Source organism: Melampsora larici-populina (genome assembly GCF_000204055.1).
Source record: "Melampsora larici-populina 98AG31 unplaced genomic scaffold MELLAscaffold_3, whole genome shotgun sequence".
NCBI classification, from domain to species: domain Eukaryota; kingdom Fungi; phylum Basidiomycota; class Pucciniomycetes; order Pucciniales; family Melampsoraceae; genus Melampsora; species Melampsora laricis-populina.
In genome coordinates this window covers 2841626-2860302 of record NW_006768767.1, presented here as the reverse complement: position 1 = coordinate 2860302, position 18677 = coordinate 2841626, and the positions used below count along the sequence as shown (strand labels likewise).

At 43.4% G+C, this 18677-nt stretch overlaps 5 protein-coding genes across 5 annotated transcripts; all 5 read right to left on the bottom strand.

Moving 5' to 3' along the window:
- Positions 1–4406: 4406 nt before the first annotated feature.
- Positions 4407–5147, bottom strand: MELLADRAFT_91082 (uncharacterized protein; the record flags this gene model as incomplete). Its single annotated transcript, XM_007405084.1, has 3 exons — positions 4407–4439; positions 4496–4973; positions 5080–5147. The coding sequence occupies 3 exons, from the start codon at positions 5145–5147 to the stop codon at positions 4407–4409; spliced, it is 579 nt and encodes a 192-aa protein (XP_007405146.1).
- Positions 5148–7437: 2290 nt separating this feature from the next.
- MELLADRAFT_59733 (uncharacterized protein) lies at positions 7438–7911 on the bottom strand (the record flags this gene model as incomplete). The annotated part of the gene is made up of 1 exon (XM_007405083.1): positions 7438–7911. One exon carries the CDS (start codon positions 7909–7911, stop codon positions 7438–7440), a length of 474 nt encoding a protein of 157 aa, XP_007405145.1.
- A 1866-nt stretch (positions 7912–9777) lies between these two features.
- Positions 9778–10890, bottom strand: MELLADRAFT_91081 (uncharacterized protein; the record flags this gene model as incomplete). The annotated part of the gene is made up of 3 exons (XM_007405082.1): positions 9778–10532; positions 10620–10673; positions 10758–10890. 3 exons carry the CDS (start codon positions 10888–10890, stop codon positions 9778–9780), a joined length of 942 nt encoding a protein of 313 aa, XP_007405144.1.
- A 1490-nt stretch (positions 10891–12380) lies between these two features.
- On the bottom strand, positions 12381–14003 carry MELLADRAFT_59731 (uncharacterized protein; the record flags this gene model as incomplete). Its single annotated transcript, XM_007405081.1, has 3 exons — positions 12381–13253; positions 13318–13854; positions 13881–14003. 3 exons carry the CDS (start codon positions 14001–14003, stop codon positions 12381–12383), a joined length of 1533 nt encoding a protein of 510 aa, XP_007405143.1.
- A 2201-nt stretch (positions 14004–16204) lies between these two features.
- MELLADRAFT_102534 (uncharacterized protein) lies at positions 16205–17079 on the bottom strand (the record flags this gene model as incomplete). The annotated part of the gene is made up of 5 exons (XM_007405080.1): positions 16205–16452; positions 16522–16581; positions 16710–16746; positions 16814–16891; positions 16924–17079. The coding sequence occupies 5 exons, from the start codon at positions 17077–17079 to the stop codon at positions 16205–16207; spliced, it is 579 nt and encodes a 192-aa protein (XP_007405142.1).
- Positions 17080–18677: the final 1598 nt, after the last annotated feature.

Below are 18677 nucleotides of genomic sequence, written 5' to 3'. Positions count from 1 at the left end.
TCTAAATGCACGTAGTGGTCTATCAGTTGAAGTAATACACATTCAAAGCAACAAATTCAGGGGCTCACCATGCTTCGAAGACTGACCAGAGAAACGGTTGGCTTTTCGATGCCAAAAGTTCCTGCAACGTTATGCAGTGCAGCGCAATGACCAAAAAGATCTTGCTTACAAATAGTTTGAAGTAACAGGTTATGATTATACTGAAATGTTGCATTGAGATGTGATATCAATTGATAAGGGTTTCAATGCTCGTCATTGGAGTCAAGCTCGCGGAACCCATGGACAACAAAAATTGGGTCGGAGTGGTTCAGAGGGCGTATGATATGGTGGATCACACCGAATCGTTGTTTGCCATCGTAGTTGAACTCAATATAGCTGTTCCCAGCGTGTTCAGAATGTGTACTGAAAGACTTTCCTTTGTGTCGCCAATTTGAGGTCTTCTCAAAATCTACTTGATTATCACAGCCAATTTGTTGTAATATCGGTTTAACCAAAGGAATAATATCACGGGGTAGTGAACATGACATCCATTTAGATGAAGCCTTGTGGAGTATAATATCAGCCCCAATTTCTTTTGCATAATTTGGAGGCAGATTCCTGAGGAAGTTTAAGAATATAGCTCTCTGAGTGAACTTCTTTATCATGGTCTGCCCAACAACTCCTGGAAGAAGATGCTCAAAACAAGAGTATAATCAGATTTTGCATTCTAAAGATGGTATTTGAAACCCAATACTTACCTCGATTACCATTTTTTCGACCTGCAACCAGTGTACCTATGATGCGCTCTCCAGACCAACATGCAGTGTATGAAGGAGGGCCCAGGAGTCGACATTGTTCAACAAGATGCTGCGCGAAGTGGAGGTTGGGTTTTGCTTTGATCCCAGGCCAGGTATCAAGGAGATGAGTGCGATATTCCACAAGTAATTTGGGAAGTGCTTCCAGGTCCGCAGGTGTCAGTGTACGTGAGACACAGATGTTGGTGATTCGTGTTGCAAGTGTGATAGCCGCATGAATTTTGGAGGAATCAGAGTTTGACTCAGCGTCTTTGTGGTAAGTAAAAAGAGATAGAAGCATATACACTGTGTATAGACTTAGCCACTCTGCTGCTTTAGGTGTCCCACACATTGGCATACCAATTTTATCCGGAACACGGGTTAGCCATGAGGGAACAATGGTGTCAGCAACACAGCCACAATACTATACTGGTATCGTATCGATGATACTAGTACAGTACCTGCAATTACAATACCCAGAAATCAGGTACTCAGTACAGTACCTCAGATTGGATACGGTACTCAGTACAGTACCTAAAAAAGAAGTACAGCTTATGGCTTTAGCTCAGTACAGTAGGGTGGAGATACACTTGATACTGTACTATACTGGTATCTTGTGAAAACCTCTAGGTACTGTACTGTACTGTACCTGTGCTAGATACCAAGAAGTATCCTCTGTGAGTACCTAGAAAAGTAGGAAACACAAACGCTTTTTTTCAAGAAACACAAAGGAAAGACCACAAGACCAGAATGAGACCAGCAAGAAATAACAATGTAATTAAGGATAGTTACTCAAAATTAAATAGTTGAAATCGAGAACTAAAAGAAAAAAAGAAAACCATCCAATAATCATCTCCCCCTCACACGAGCAGCTGCATCATTGCTCATACACTGATCCATGATTATCCCCGCTTTGACAAATCTACCCTTCATTTTAACACCTTCGACAGACCACATGCGGCCACAAACAAGTCTTTCAATGGGCCTTGGCTTGAGGGAGCTTCTATCTCGTGTGCAAATGTCTGCCGCACATGAGAACCCCCTCTCACAAGCGCATGAAGTGCCACTGATGGCCAAATAGTCGCGAGCAAGACAGCTCAAGATAGGATATTTACCTTCGTTTACCTAAAAACAATACACAAGAGACTGTCAAAGATGAAACTATAATACCAGACGAGATTTGAATACTCACCTTCCACCACTCCAAAGCAAGATGGGGGTTTTCTCCAACCTCAGGAGCCGGATCTTCTGCCATCTCCAAGTACGAGCGGAGCTCGTTTGCCGTGTTTCTTCGGTTCTTAGCTTTATGTTGACGAAACTCCTCGTCTTCTTCAGCAGTTCCAAGACTCTTACCATTGACACAACTAGAGTTCGCAGTGGTTGGTTCATAAGGTCCATCAATCTCCAATTCGGCCTTCTTGTCCAAGTAAGCTGAGTCGATGAGATCCTTTGCAAGCAGGGCTTCTTCTGACGATTCACCAAAAGCGAACTCGAAGTAATCAAGGCGCAAACTCGGATGTAATACAGTTGCAAGAATGAGTGTGTGCGATTCAAGTGCCTCCTTCAGATAGGCCTTGACTCGCACCAACATCGCATGATACATGGGAAACATCGGCTCGGCCCGTGATAAGGTTGCATCAATTCGCTTTTGCAAGTTCTTCTTAAGTTTGACATATTCTCGTATTACTAGGGAGCCAGTTGGCCCGTTCTGCTCAAAGAACTTTGTCAAGTTCTCAAAATCCTACAGTTGAACGGCTGTCAGATATAGTAACTCGAAGCTGGATGGGAGGCTATGATCATCATACGTACTTGAAGAATGTTTATTAGGTCTCGTGCTTGTCGCCACTCGTCGGGGGAAATCATAACCTTGTTGAATATTCCACGAGGTCGATGTACATCAGGAGGAAGTGGTGTGTCACCAACTCGGCTTGACCCTCCCCTGCGTGGTAAGTCCATCTGGTCTTCTTTCAAGATGTGATCAATGACCTTGATAAAAAAAACATTAATCAATTAGAACTTGGAAACCGATTTTCACTATACTGACCTCTCGGGCATTATATAATCGTTTCCAGCATTGGAGTTTTATATTCCAACGTATTCCATATCCAGGAATGGGTCTTGGCAGTTTCTCGGAGAGCAATGCTTGGCTGACTGCGTCAAATAAGCTACACATCACCGCGGAACCCCCGATTTTACGTCCTATGACATCGAGCTAAGATTCAAGGCTTATGGTCAGTTCTCTTGAACAAATAGATTAGTTCAAGAGAAATAAACACTTGCTTTGGACATGAGACAGTTAACTGCGTTGGCAGCATTCCGATTACTCGCCAAAGGTTCGACCAGAGGTAAAGGAGCTTCGTGAGGGCCATCAATAAGATCATACCAGTTTGTACTTTCAACCGCAGGCTGAAGGTCTGAATCGTCGACTTCGTTTTCAGCATCGTCATTGTCATTTACACCATCATCGTCTTCATTTCCTCCCTCAGTCTCATCTTCCTCAGGAACAGATTGTAAGGTGGTAGTTGGAATTGGGAAATCCCCGAGCATAGTCGATTTCACCAGTGGTGGTGGAGGCGCTTGTATGCCAAGCGCTTGAAGACCGTTGTTTACCACCAGAGCAAACTTGTGACATACGCAGCGTACCCGGTTGGTCTTGTGATTCCACTTGAAGACTTTGTTATTATCTGCACAATGTTTGCTGATCCGTACGTTCATCGCTTCGGCAAGGGTGTTATTATTGCTCCCGGAATCATGGGTCTGAGCTAGCATGTGGATAAACAAAATAGCAAAATATTAATATTAAAAAAAGAACGTTGAAGAAAAAAGAGAAATCGAGTAGAAGAAAAAATTTAAGCCAAAAGCGTATAAGGTACTTATCTTGGTATGAAGGCCATGCTTGATCAGTAGATTGATCAACGGCTCGGCCAGCCAATCACCTTTGTGATGCCAGGCAATCAACTTCAAGGCGAAGTGCCTGGTCACGTAGGCCCAGTCCTTCGTGACGAAGGTCACGCTGGCGCCCAAAAAGCCATACCGATTACCAGGCGTCGTCCATGCGTCGTGTATGAGGCCGAAAGAACTTTTGAGAGACTAAGAAATGTGTTCAAACACATCAGTTAGTCTCGAAGTGAAAATAAGCAAAGGAAGTTGTTAATTGCTTACTTTTAGTTCCTCTATGACCGAACTGCGCATGTCCAAATAGGCCTCATGCGCAAACTTCAATACCCACGTCCTTCCAAACAAATGCGCGTTTGGATTGGCGTACCGGAATGCTGCTCGTAAATAGGGATCTTGCATTCGCCTCCAAGGTTGGGCCGTCCTAATGACCCACATACCCAATAGTTGATTGAGGATTTGATTGTCAAACTTCGGCACCATTTGAGCAAAGGTTAGTATCAAACTTTGACATTCGTTTGAGTTTTGCGCTTGAGTTCGCTGTTCGAGGACCGTCAAAGGCAGTTTGCATCCTTTGGCGATGGCTTTGGACCTCTTCAAACAACCGGGCTTGCCTGACTTGCCGTCCTGGCGGGAACCGTCTCGATGAGCCAGAAGGTTGGTACTAGATGACGGAGCACTGGCAACCTTGACACCACAGTATTTGCATGGATAAGCCGTTGTCGACACTCCTTTTTTCTACGTAAAAGGAGTGAAAGAGTTAGCTATATTCTTGAATATGAAACATAAGGAGATATAAATATAGATAAGAAATATAGAATACTTACATTGATGATTGTGGTCATTTCATCATAATAATCACGGATGGGATCATAATTATCGACTTCCTTGATCTTCACCTTATCGTTCTCCTCGTCGGAGTCTTGTATCAAGTTGATCTCGAGGCTCAAAGGTTGTCCGTTTTCACTGGCTTTGGCGGTGTGTTTAGGTAGAGTTGAGCGTCTCTTGGGCTTAGCCTTGGGAGCTGAGGAAGATTGACGTCGAGTTTTGCCCTTGTGGCGAGGCTGATGTGAAGTAGATTGGTCCGAAGTCCCATCGTCCAACACTGTATCTGTGCGTTTGCGCTTGTTTGATGGCTGGTAGACTGAAGATTCAGTTTCTGACTCGTCATCTCGGCGTCGAATGGCCCGGCGAGAGTCGGCAGGTGAATCGATGAGGTGGGACTGTCTCCTGGCAGGGGAGGGGCAGGAGCTGCGACGAACGCTTGGACGTTGTTCAGTTGCGGAAGAGGAGGAGGACATGTCGCTGTGGAAGACAGTTGATTACAAAGTCTAAGATCAGTGTCAAGACTCGGAGTGAAAAGACTATTGAAGAAATATGATGAAAAAAGGATCAAAGAGAGGGTGCGTACCTTTTCGAGACGACAGAGAGCTTCCTTATAAATCCTGTTGACAACGTGACAAGTTTCCATACCCGCATGGCAAGATCAAAACTAGAGAAATTAACACGATTTGGGTCTGTGAGGCTGAGGCAAGGTGCAAAGGGGTAGGATAGAATGGTACGAAGGGGTGTTATTGAGATAGATTGGTACAAATTGGGTCAGATCGATCGAAAAGAGATGGAATGGTATCGAAAAGAGGTGGGATGGATTCGAAAACAGGTGAATCGATGAAGAAACCGGTCGGGCTTACCAATTTGGTGTCACCATGGCGTGATAGTTGATTGGTTTCGGGAATCGGTTGTGCTGGAAGAAGGGTGTGGTCATTTGTGTATGCTGGGAAAAGGGGTGGGTGAAGGGTGTTGCTGGGAAAAGGGCGTGGTGACTTATGCCAGATGGGAATTGGGAAAGGCAGCCTAAAACCGATACTGTATTGGTATAGTACCTGTAATCACAATACTATTGGACCCGATACCGGTATCGTATCGCAGGCCGCGGTACTATACTGAGTACAGTACCTAGAAAGAAAAATTCGGTTTCGGCGCCTTCAGTACAGTAGTGTATTCCTAGGTACTGTACTGCTAGGTACTGTACCCGCTTTTGTAGGTACTATACTGTACTGTATCGATACCAGTACAGTATTGTGGCTGCGTTGGTGTCAGCAACACTCCTGTGAACAATTTCAAGCTCGTGAACTGTGAGGCTTGGACCTGTTGGTAGTGTGAGAGTGATATTGGAATGTTCGGATGGTTCGGATAGATTGTCACTTGGTTGTAATGAAGGCTCTGTCTCTACGTGCGAGGATTTAGCTGAACAAGAATATTGTGTTCGTGAGCTTGAACACTTAGAGGATCGACTGGGATCAATTTCAGGATTTTGTTTGTCTGGCATGCTCATTTCGGCGTCAAGGTTGCCAAGTTCTGGAGCCCGTGAGACGACTGGGTAGTGGCCTTGGGCGTTTTGTCGATCTAGTTGCTTCTTCAGACCCTTGCCCGCAGATGCGATTTGAAGATACGTATTGGATAGATCACCTAAGAGGCCAAGAATAATGCAATGCATTGTGTCGATAGTGGCGAAATTCAAAGGCTGCCAATAAGGTAGCTCATAAAATGCAGACCAGCGGGATCCATTGCTTTTCATAAGTTGTTCCTGCTCTTGGAGTGTTTTTGCGTCTTTCCATCTCTGTCCTTGTCTTTTGTGGGTAAGTGCGGTTCGGGATTTGAATACCTTCACATCGACATAATTTACATCACTCAAAGTTACATAACACTTTGAGCAGAAATTGGTAGATCTGTGTCCAGAGAAGCCGGAAACTTTCTTCATAGCAGGTACGTCGGCCATAAGCGGCCACAAGGCAACATTTATGACTCTACCATTGGGGAAAAGTGAGGTTTTACTGAACCACATGCCTTGCCATAGGGCAGTAAGCTCCCTGATAAGCGGACCTAGTATGTAATTCATCTGGTCACACGTGGGTTCGTGTCGGTTGGGTGTTATGCCGTAGAGGAACATGTTCTCGGCGCGGTATCGAAGGTCTGGTGGGAGATTGAAGCAGATTAGAAGCATGAGGCCAGCACTATGCTTGATTCCGCGTTTGGTTCCATAAGGATCGAACCAATCGCAGTAGAACCCAAAGACTAGGTTCCCGGACGTGCGTGTGAAGACTTTCCCATCTTTCTTGAATGTCGACCAAAGGCTCCCATCCCAAATATCTTGTAAAGTGCCGGGAGGTGGCGGTTTTCGTGTTATTGAGTGGTCAAGATTGGTTTCAAAAGTGGGAAAATGTAACATCTTGGCCAACTACCCAAAAAAACTCTGGTGATATAAGATCTGAAGAGGTCGTTGAACCTTAGATTTCTTGGTGGGTTCTTTGTATAGTGGTGCATTGCATACAAACTTGGGCTCTTTTGGCTTGGTTGAAAAGAATCGAAGATTATTGCAGGTGGTCTGATTTGGATGGCTCTCTGGTTGTCCATGCAGCAAAAAACATATGTGGCAAGTGACCATTTGATTCAAAACGGTTTTGAGATGAAAGCATCGAAGAAGATTGGTTTCGTTAAGGGGTATCTCTTCCCATACCGCAGTGATTTCAGGATTGGTCCTGGTGAGGGCACTCTGAACTTTGAGACGCTCCAGTTTTAATGAAGTTCGACAGGCCTGCACGGAACCATTCCTTAGAAGAAAGTCGTACAGTACTTGTATCATTGATTGGACACATTGTGGGTGTTGAAGGTGTGTGCGCGGGATGTAAAATGACTCGGTGGAAAATTCAAGGTGGTGTGCAGGTCTCACCAGTGGTTGTTGAGTCTGTGGCACACTGACATCAGTCTCTTATGACTCGTTGGAAGATTCAAGGTGGTGTGCAGGTCTCACCAGTGGTTGTTGAGTCTGTGGCACACTGAGATCAGTCTCTTGAGGATTGGAGGCTGACTCTAGCCGTCGGATCTTATGAAAAGGACGTCGTTCTGAACCATGAGCAGTTGAAGATGATTGGGTTTGATCAGGTGATCGTGCCCGTTTGCGATTGGTAGCTGTTGTAAGGCCAATATTGATACCTGAAGTGATTCCAGTGATGTGACCTGTGGCAAGATCGTCACTATGACCCAAGGCTGACTGAGACGTGGGTTGATCAATGACTTTCTTGATGCTCAAAGCAGCTGCATCAGAGGCTTTCAGATGATTAGTAAAATTAGTCCAATGGAACAGGCGTCCTGTGTGAATCTGCCCGTGTTTCTGGAACTGGCGTTCTGAGCAGCCAAGAGGAACACAAGTACAGCAAAGGTGATCGGGGTCGAAATATGCCATTTGAAAAGTCAACGACCAAAAAGGTGAAAAACAAGGAGGTATGAGGAAGAGGTCAAGATCAAAGAGGTTTTAAACCTGATACTTGGTGATCACAAGTCAAATAAATGCAGTACCATTTGGCGGATAAATTAGCAAAAACTGCTTATGTGTCTCAATCATTGGCATTCTGATTCATTTGGATTGAGATCAACACCGTTAATTCATGCATGCATTAATTAGGACACGACAATCAGCGCGAAATCCATTCTTTGCCGAAGTTGGCATATAGGTGGAATGGGGTCTTCCGAAATGAGGTTTTACAAAGCTGACCGGTAATTAATGCACACTGCTAAGCGAATAAGTCAAGCGCTGGTGTAAAAGAGCACAGTGAGCATCGAGTGTGGATTACTATTGCTAGATCAGAAGGGCGGATTGCAGGTACGCAATCAGCCCGTTAACGGATGGTCAATTAACGCAGGTTTGAAACAGATTTGAGTTGGGATCACGGTTTGGTTTTGGTGATGACAACCGTGATCCCACACCTTCCAACGCATATTCCAGGAAAAATCCCTTTGAAGGATTGGAATACAATGTCCAAAATTGGGTGTGATGGTTTGCTTTCCGTTCGTTTGGTAATCAAATGCATTTTTGCATTTTGAGTGGGTCTCCAATGAGTGGAGTTAAGACTAGTTAGGATCATCAGGTATTGGGAAACTCGTCCAATACTTGGAATTAACACGTGCTGGGGTGAACACCACATCGTGCCTTTGGTCATATAATCTTTGGGATCCCAAAGTAGAAATGCAAATTGTACTACTGTAGTACTATCGTATGTCAAAGATGACAGAACACAAGTGACAGGACACGTGTATTGTGATAATCAAAACCTATTCACAACTATATACAAGGCACATGATAGCGAGGACGATTGGGAGAATTGAAACAACTCCAAATTCATATTTGTTTATATACACCAAAATATAAACTATTCACAATTATATACAAGTATGAGAGCAGTGATATACCATTTCTTTTGAATCACATCTAAAGGATGATTGATAAAAAAAGCAAGGAGGAGCTTCATTCTGAGAATCAGATAGATTCAATCACACCTAAAGGGTTTTGAGAGAGCAAACCGCTTTGAAAGCATCAATATTAAACTCTTGAATCACGGCATGAGATTAGGAATGGTTTTAATACCTTGTTGTTTCATGAAGATCAGAGTGTATCCATATGTTTTGAAGAATTTGCCTCTTGCTCTTCCGCCGCCAGCGTTACTAGAGATTTGAAAGTGATCTGGGCATCCTGGATTGCACTATTGATATCGACAACAATTTCCTCATTCAAGGCCAATTCGGATAAAACCAGCCCTTCCTGCTGATTGTACCAAGCAGGGGAAACTAGCGACATTTGAAATTTTTTTGGAGGAAATCAATCGGTGTCGGAAGCAGGCGCATAGATGCCCTTTTCGACTAATTGTTTTGCCAATCGTCTCTCTTTGGGGATTATTTTGCGCTTCCAATAGGCCTTGTCAAGCATTCCAATCAACGTGTCTAGTTCTCCGCTCCGCCATTCAAGCCGTAACTTTTGATGAGTGCCCGAATTCACACCGGTGACCAGTTCGTCTTCTGAATGGACTTCAGGATGAGATATCATCGCCGCCTCAGCTTATTCAGCCCCAAACAATTTCGCTGCCATCTCAACTCTTGCTTCGTATATCTGCTCAGATTAGTATCCAATTAAGCTAATTTTTCCTACTAATAACATGACATCAACGAGACAAATTACCTTGTTCAAATTTTGTCTCTTGTTTGTCAAGCTCTTTGCAATTGAGATGTTATCTTCAAGCCTTTTTCGACCTTCAGGAGTTTTGGTCAACTCAGCGTTTCAATTCTGTTCTCGGAATTTTGTAGCCTTATTACCACACCAGCGACGAAGGATTTCTTCACGATCTGAAGCAGTGTTCTCCGTGGAAAGAATACCAAATCCTCTTGCGCCGCCTGCTTTGTAAACCTTGACCCAGTGAGATAGAATGATCGTAGCAGTTGCTTGATTCCAAGGTGTATCATAGGATGCTTCCCAATCAAAGGTACATCTTGGCAACCCTGCCATCGCCAAGGTGGACTCGCATTGTACCGCGAAGTGATGGGCATATTTTGAGCGACTACCAGACGAGATGCGAGACGAGAAGATGACCGGATGCATCGGATTTTTCAGAGTCGCCATCTCTGCGGCGTCCTTTTCGACAGTTCTCTTCTGCTTTTGGTTTATTTTGAAACCAGGAGGTTTTTTTGCAAGGTATTTTTTCAAGGCCTTGTCCTGTGCCTCCCTGATAAACACCTCTCGTCTTTGTCTTCGAGTCTCCCAAACATGGAGTTCTTCAGGCGATGGAGCATCTGGTAATTTTTTCATCGCGGCGTGTTCAGCGGCTGAAGAGCCTCTTGATTTTCGTGGGATGCCCATGAGCATTCGAACATACTCATGGATGGCTCTAGAAAGCGGAGTTGCTGCTTTTGGGACTGGATGATCTCCGGCTATCTTCCCTATCCCTTCATTTCGATGTCTCACTTGCGTCATTACTTTCAACTTGACAGTTTTCTTTTGTTTCCGTTCCAGAACATCCTCATGCATGAGGTATCCGTCTAGTACCAGCACAATCAGTGTCACACAAACAATCACATCATTATCATATTCTATTCATTATTGAATAGGATCCAAACGTTACACACCTGAATCTTCTTCATTCTCAGAATCAGAGAAGCTATCATTAATGTGTTTCTCTTCTACAGGAAGAGAGAAAGAAACAGAAACTCTCCCAATCAGACAACTCCCTCGTGAGATTAAATCAAAGAAGACGGGATACATACGTAGACCTTCTTCGTCTTCTCCCCCCAGACGACGGCGCTTCCCCACCACGGTGCTTGGCGCCATTTGTGTACCCGTCTGTTTAGCACTGATACCGCTCGAAGTCATCTGTGTACTAGTTGGAGGAGCACTCATACTCAAGTTTATAAAATGAAATATACACAATCAAAGGAATGTAGTTTTTTGATCAAATAAGAAATTGATTTTGGAAAACCTTTATGCAACGATAGAGAAATATGTGAGAGGAAAAAAAATTGTTGAACGGACCAATTATGAGAAGCTGCTTAGAAGCTATCTTATGAATGGCTTTGAAGACCAGAAATCCTACTTGTGAATTTATCTCGGCTACCCCAGAGAGTAGGGTCTGTGCCTTTGAAGCACAGAAATCAACCTCTACAGTGTTGAGAAACAAACATGTGCTGACCTCGATCACCCTCAACATTTTACTTGATTTGTTTCACATCGATCAACCACCCATCAAACAGGTTGAAGGGTCTGTGCCATTAGTCAACTGGCTGCGTAAATCAAATTGAAGTGTGGCTTGATCACCCAAAGCATTGGGTGATCAAGCCCTCTCACACAATATACCTGCACAGTTCTTACAGTATATCAGAGCAAAGTCTTAGCGACCTTTGGGTAAGATGTTGCACTTTGCCCTTCTGGCCAACATTCTGAATTTTTCCAACAGGTTCAATATCCCTGCATTACATGAGCTGATAGTTGTTTGGCAGACCCAAGTTTTGAGGTTATCACTTTTTTTTGTACTGCACTATACAATTCCTTAAACTCATGAGTATACATGTTGGCAAATCTGACTTAGGATGTGATCCCGATCCTAATATCTATTCAGGCATAGAGGTTTACCAGCACTTCCATGGGCTCAATTGAACCCACATTATTAGTCGGCTTAAACAAGCCGAATTAATTTTTTTAAGCAATCACAAGGTACATTATTGAAGGCACTCAATGACTGAGTATCAATTCTTTTGGGGAGCCGTCTTACCGTTATACAAAACGAAGCCCAATGATCCTTCGTACTCAAAGCTTTTCAATCAAAGCTTGGCTGCCTAAATATGACCTGACATGGAACCATCACACAGTTTGGAAAGATACACATAACTTATTTATCCGAAACAATTTCTCTCCAACATTGAATTATTATGTTTCAACCATTCAGAAAACAATATAATATTTACGCTAACCCAAACACAATAATTGCATGAGACCTTACCCAAAGGGAGGGAATACCCATCCAATTAACTTATGCATAGTAGCTCAACGTACTCAATTAGATTGCGCGTCTAAGTATGGAGAGCAATCTCGAACAAAATGGGAGGCTGGTGATACAATAGATTGGCACGGTATTATCTGTGTTTGTAAAGTCACTCTTATCAGATCAACTTTACAAATTGATTTGGCAAGCACAAAATGAGAATCAGAAAAGATAAAATCGAGGCAATTGAGAAGATTCCAAGTTTTCCCAGAGCACCTTCTTAAAAATACAATGATTCACACATAGGCCACCCCAGATTTTCAAGGGTTGAACTCTTCTTAATACGGGGGCGGACATGGTGATGATGGAAGATATAAAAGGAAGAAAACAAATGGACACTAGCCAAAGGAGTTCATACATCCTTGGAAGGTGGGAATATATCCGAGGCAGCTGGGAGCGGCACCGAATCTTGGTCAGTGTCAGCCGACAATCTTGCGCCTTCACCAGACCCTAGCATCCCTTCAAACGTTTGAAGCTTATTGTTGATGTTGTTGATATCATTTTTGGCTTGTTCTAACTCTTCCAAGCGTGCAGGCATGTGGTCTTGTAATTCTTTTTGGAAATCTGAAAACACAGCAATTGACTTCTGTAAATCAGCCTGTAAGTTCACAATCTGAGTCTGGACGCAAGGCTCGATATGGTTGATTTCGGGCGCATCGGCAGCAAGAGCGTCGAGGGCTATCTCTGAACTGGAATCGGAAATATCATCGGAAGACTCCTCATCGTCACTAGAGTAACGATCATCGACCACACCGTCCAAGGGATGATAGTCAAATTCAGTTGCGAACGCAGTGAAGATTGACGACATATTTTCGATTTCGGGTAACACAGAGGGTTTCATTTTTAGCTCAGCAATCTCGCATGGTAGTAAAGACGCCTTGAACTTTTTGCTATACAGGTCTGCGGGAAGGTGACGCGGTATAAAGCCGAAGTTTGTTGAAGACATGACAATGAACTTGTGAGGAGGACGAGTATTTCCAGGAACCGCTTCACGGGAGGTAGCTTGAAAGTGGACCCGTTCCTCGATACACTCTATGTAAGAAGCTGCTTTTTGAGACCACCATTGAGGTATGGCAAAATGTAATTCCTTAACTTGATGGGTACCAACAATCACTGTGGCTTCCACAACATCGCCGAACATTGGGTAGTTCCTTGGCTGGAAGATGGAGGCCAAAGGTGGTGAAGCACCGCACTTGACTAAGTATTCACGGTATTCTTTGCAAAGCTGTTTTCGGAATTGGGTCAGCACCATCAAAGACATCAACAATGAAAAACAAAAGACTGCATACCTTTTTTTTCTCGGCTATCACATAATGATAGTCAACGACTTCGGTGTTTCGACATTGGTCTTGGTAAATCAAAGCAAGGCGTTTGAATTGCCTCTCGACAACTGGTAAGATTATTTCCCGCGTCAGAATGTCGGAGCTGATTGTAAACTGATAAGAGCCATATCTTATGGCGCGATGGAATGAATTCCAGAAGATTTCACGGGATAAGGCATTTGCGCGGTTGTCCCATTCAGCCTCCCAGTCAAAAGAGAAACGTCGAACTCCCCAGCGCATGAGCTCCAATTCAACTTCGGAGAAATCACGGGCTGCTATGTGCACGCCGGTTCTCACAAAGTCTGTAACCGAGATCAACGGGATAGAAGAAGTTTGAGGAAGCTCCGCTCCGACATGGAAGCGATCCATTAAACCCTCTTTCTCAACCTTTGAAAGAGATGGCGGAATGAGTGAAGTGTCCGACTCGCGACACATCAACACCCGCAAATGTCTTTGGACAAGCGACTGAGAGATATAACACAAAACCATAAGCCTGAGTTTATCCTGGTGAAATGAAGACCAGAACATACATTGACACGTTTCATCTCAAATTTTGACAAGATACCAAGTGCATCATTGTTACGAATAGTTCGAGCCCATCTCTTGACGCTCTTTGATTGATTCACAGATGTCTTGTATGGATTAGATGGCATTGTAGCTGGATATTTATAAGCGAATATAGAAATCTATGTGGATGATTCAAAAATGGCGAGTGACAGATTGTCTTTGTGTATAAATGAAACGATGGGAGTGGAACAGTCTGATATTGAGCTTTATCAAGAATTTGAGAGGTGATTCAAGGTCGCGGATACCGGCTTATAAAGCCACCAATCCAGCACTTTGGCCGGTTTTCGGAGTACCTTGTGAGAGGTGCGAGGTTACACCAAATCTGGGAACGTTGATTGCAAAACATGTATGTCATATCTCGCTTAGATCTGAAGTACGTTTGCTATGATCCCATATGGTGGAAATGTGGGCAAATTCATCCGCTGTCCATGTATGCAGTTTGACTTAAAATTGTCTCATAACAATCTGCGAAGCGGACAAATCAAACTCAACGTTACAGACTGTCTTAAAACGTTAAGAGGATACAGACGCATCAATTGCATTGGAGGTCTCGTTTGGTGGTTGGTCTATGAGCACTGTTTGTTACAAAACATGGTGAAAGCTTGTTAAACAGGGAAGTGTGACTGAACAAGGTCAGACTTCCTATGTCTGACGGTTCAATGAGAAAGTCTGAGCACAGAAGCTCAGACTTCCTATGTTGAACGGTCTCACCCAACGGTCTTGCTGTCTGAGGAGCTCAACAAAGGTCGGTGGTTGCATGCTGCTTAATCTCATTCGGATGTTGGATCCACCCTCTACCAAATGTCTTTCGTGTGAGCACGTCGACGTGCCACTCGAATTTGGACACTGTGTATACAAAGAGAAAATACATGAAAGACGTACCTGACTCCAAAGAGACAATGACAATGATCAGTCAAAGATCCTTAAGGAGTCAGTTTGAGGTAGTGTCAAGGAGGAAGAGATATAGAGGACTAAGTCTTAGGTCTAAGGTATGTTAAGTAAGATAATTGGACTTCTGTAATGAGGAGTAACACGAGGTATTACACTTCATCTGCCAGCAGTTTTTCAGCCACAATCCAAAGGTAGTGTACTACACTGTCTTTGGGTCAGGGCCAAACTTTCTGGGTGCCCCAGGTGCAGGGTGAAGTGATTTCAATTCAAATCAGGACCAAGCAAGCTTCATCAAACGGCCTAATGAAGAAAGCTGTTTCTTAACTTTCACATGTCTTTTCAGACCCCCAAATAAACTGGTTAAGGTTCACTTTGAGTGAAATCCAACTTTCACCAACTTCTGGAGGTACAGCTCTGGTTGTTCAAAATTGTGCCCAAGCCCTAATGACACATGTCACCCAGTAATATGTCACATCAAATTGTGTGTCATGTGATGCAACCAGTCTTTATGTGGCAGTATGCGTCATTTTGTTCCACGCAGTGTGATTTATGCTGAAGAAAGGCTGTGGATCAGGGTGTTTTTGCAATAGGCTAATGTCTATGAATAGTGCCAAACCCAACTCTGGCCCATGCGTTGTTAGGCTAGCGGTAAACTGGGGCCTTGCCATGGCCTCGTCAGGGGTTCGACTCCCCTACAACACATCCTGTGGGGTCACCAGAGGGGTGGCTAATTCTTTTGCTATAACACATTCTGTGGGTCACCTGTGAAGTGGCTAGATCTTTTTATGCCTCAAGCAATACACTGACAGGCTGGTCATGATTCAACACAGTTGGGGCATTTGGTAACAGGCACAGTCAAACAAATTCACAACTGTGTATCTGGTGTGTGCAAGTTAACTCTGCGCAAGGGGATCCCATTGAGTCAACCAGACACACAGAGAGGGTGTTAAGCACCTCTGACCCAGTTGAGTGTGTTTCAAAGGTCAATCTGGTGTGTACTGGAGTCATGCGTTTGGGGTTCCATACACATGGGCCTCAAGAGAGTGTAGTGTTTCAATCTCTGTGATCCAGAAAAGCATTGGAATTGTGAATACATAAGATTCAAGAATGATGTGCCATGAATGAAGTCAAATTAATATCATGAGTGGATTGGACCCATTTCATTTACATGTGGTCACACTGATGTACTTTCATCCTTGAGCCAAGAAACGTTTTTATTAATTATCAGGAAGGCAGCCAAGGATTTCAATAGAAAGAAGAGAAAAATTCTCATGGTGAACAGTTTTGGAAAGATTGGTTTCTGATGACCATGGAGAGATCCCTAGAAGTACTGATAGAGCAGATTGATAAGAAGTGAGGAGACAAAGAACTATCTTAATTTTTCCTTATTCCTTCATCAGAGAATAGAATAAATCATCACAAATGAAGATAAACAGATGGAGCCTGCAAAGGTATTTGAAGTGGCAGCGGCACTGTCTGGTTGAAACTTGTGGTTATCGTGATTCAAATCATGGGTTTGCGAGTTGGAATCGGTTTGAGGTGAGTTCTGGTCGTTATGATTGAAGTCGTGTACTTGCAAAGTCGAAGTCACACCGATATCATGATTCGTGTTGATAGATCCTGCGTGGTCGCAATTACTGCAAGCTATTTGAGTGCCAAAACGTAGGTTAGTAAAATATCTTCCAACCCAAGATGCTCAGGATCATATCTCACTTGAAAATCCTTGGCATTGTCCAGAACAAGTGTAAGCTAATCCGTTCGAGTCCTGGCACACTACATGCAGGATGATTTCAAATTGTCATCTTCAGGCTTTCGAATGAAATATATATGTGGAAACAAAAAAGTATCTGGACAAACAGCTTGAAGCATCCTGGAGTGTATAAGACGAGCAGTGGACAGACGGCTCGAAACCGTTGTTCGAAGTGCAATCAGCGCACACTAAAGACAGGATCCACACGGGTTATTATGCTTCACAAGTAATGGGCGAGTCAAAGAATCTACGTACCTGGGGAACCGTTGCATGACTGGGGATCGCAGAACATACTGGGACCATCACCGGAAGTGATGCAAGCCATTTGGTTTGCTGTAATCAAATAGAATTGTTCAAAAACACACGCGGAATTGGATTGTTAAATGTATATCCTCACCATGATTATTGGGTCCTGTCGCAGCGGAAAAAGAGTGTCCACAATCAAATGAGACACCACATGAGATTGATTGACATAGGCAAATGAGAGCAAGTGAAAGTATGGCGTTGAGCTTGTGAACCATTCTAATTATGTTGACAAACAAAAATGATCTTCAATTTATTGAGTGGAATTCAAGAGGTGGGAAGTGGAAGTGATCTGACACTGTGACAACTGAATACCCGATGCTCGAATGGCGAATTTATAGATTTTGCACACACAGATATATCGACTATCCCAAACAGCGAAAGAATCATTTCGCCAGCAAGAGCCACTGTAGGCAGGCTACTTGCCTCCCTCTTGGGGTACATCACCACTATTGGCGGTGTTTAAGTGTGACACAGTTCCATCTTCGATAAAGCATTTTCACCGGTAATGAAGAAGCCCGCTGGACTAGGTCAACTTTGTTGTCAAATATGTTTCACATGACTTTCTTGTCATTTCGTTGAGATCATTTGCCGAGCTTGGGCCCACTCTAGGCCGTTTTGACACGAAAATACCGAGGAAGAGAAAATGATGGGGTTGATGATGAGCCCACGCGTGTTGAGAAGCGGAGAATGAAGCAGGGTCTCCCATATCTGGTCAGCCTCTGAAACTACTCTGCATCTACCACTCGCACATATCTTGCTAGACCGGGTCGATGGTGATATATACAGTGTTGAACTGGGATATCGAGATGAGAGGATTGAGAACAAGCATCACTTCAGAAAGGCAGTGTTCTGGGATGGATATCAATGTTTAGTGGCCAAGGAGATCGCTGCACCGGCATAGCGGCAGTGTTCGAGCCATATCACCCACCAGCCAACGAACGATGGGTGTCCCTCCATCTTTGCCAAGTGCTGGAGAAAAGTAGAATTTTCGCAGTGGAATTTTCGCGTGATCAACTGCCCCAAGACACATTCTTGTTGATCAGGTGAGCAAGGGGGGTTTTGACTCAAAAGCTTCACTCGATTTATGAAAGTTGAAAATTTTAAGAATGTATTGGAGTCTTCAAACAGGGATCTAATAGCATGCGCTACAGCGCTTATAAGCAACTCTCGAACAACACTCTTAAGGATAGAAAGCTCTGACCTGAATAAAGGTTCAGAAAGATAAATGTAAGCTGATCTGATGTAAGTTATTGCTAAGTGATAACTGATCTTCGGATTAATGATAAGAGACAAGTGTTTCTCTTCCCAAAGATTTGATTTGTATTCACCTAATAGCATGCGCTACAGCGCTTATAAGCAACTCTCGAACAACACTCTTAAGGATAGAAAGCTCTGACCTAAAACAATAATAATCTAATCAGGACTTAATGTAAAACATGAATAAGTGAAAAGTAGTTGATACCTGAATAAAGGTTCAGAAAGATAAATGTAAGCTGATCTGATGTAAGTTATCGCTAAGTGATAACTGATCTTCGGATTAATGATAAGAGACAAGTGTCTGTTTTAATCAGGACATTAGAAACAAAATTGTAAGAGAAATTAGACAACAATATTATAAGAAGTATTGATAAAGTAAGGATGAAATTGTACTCACTTCTCTTCCCAAAGATGGGGAAAGAGAAGTAAGTCGAATTGAGCAAAAGTTATTATAAGGGATTGTAATGACGTCATGTACATCTTTCTAGTTAATGACGTATGGTGGTTAATCCTCCTGTTTCATTTCACATCTGTAACATTTCTTGTTCTCGTCGAT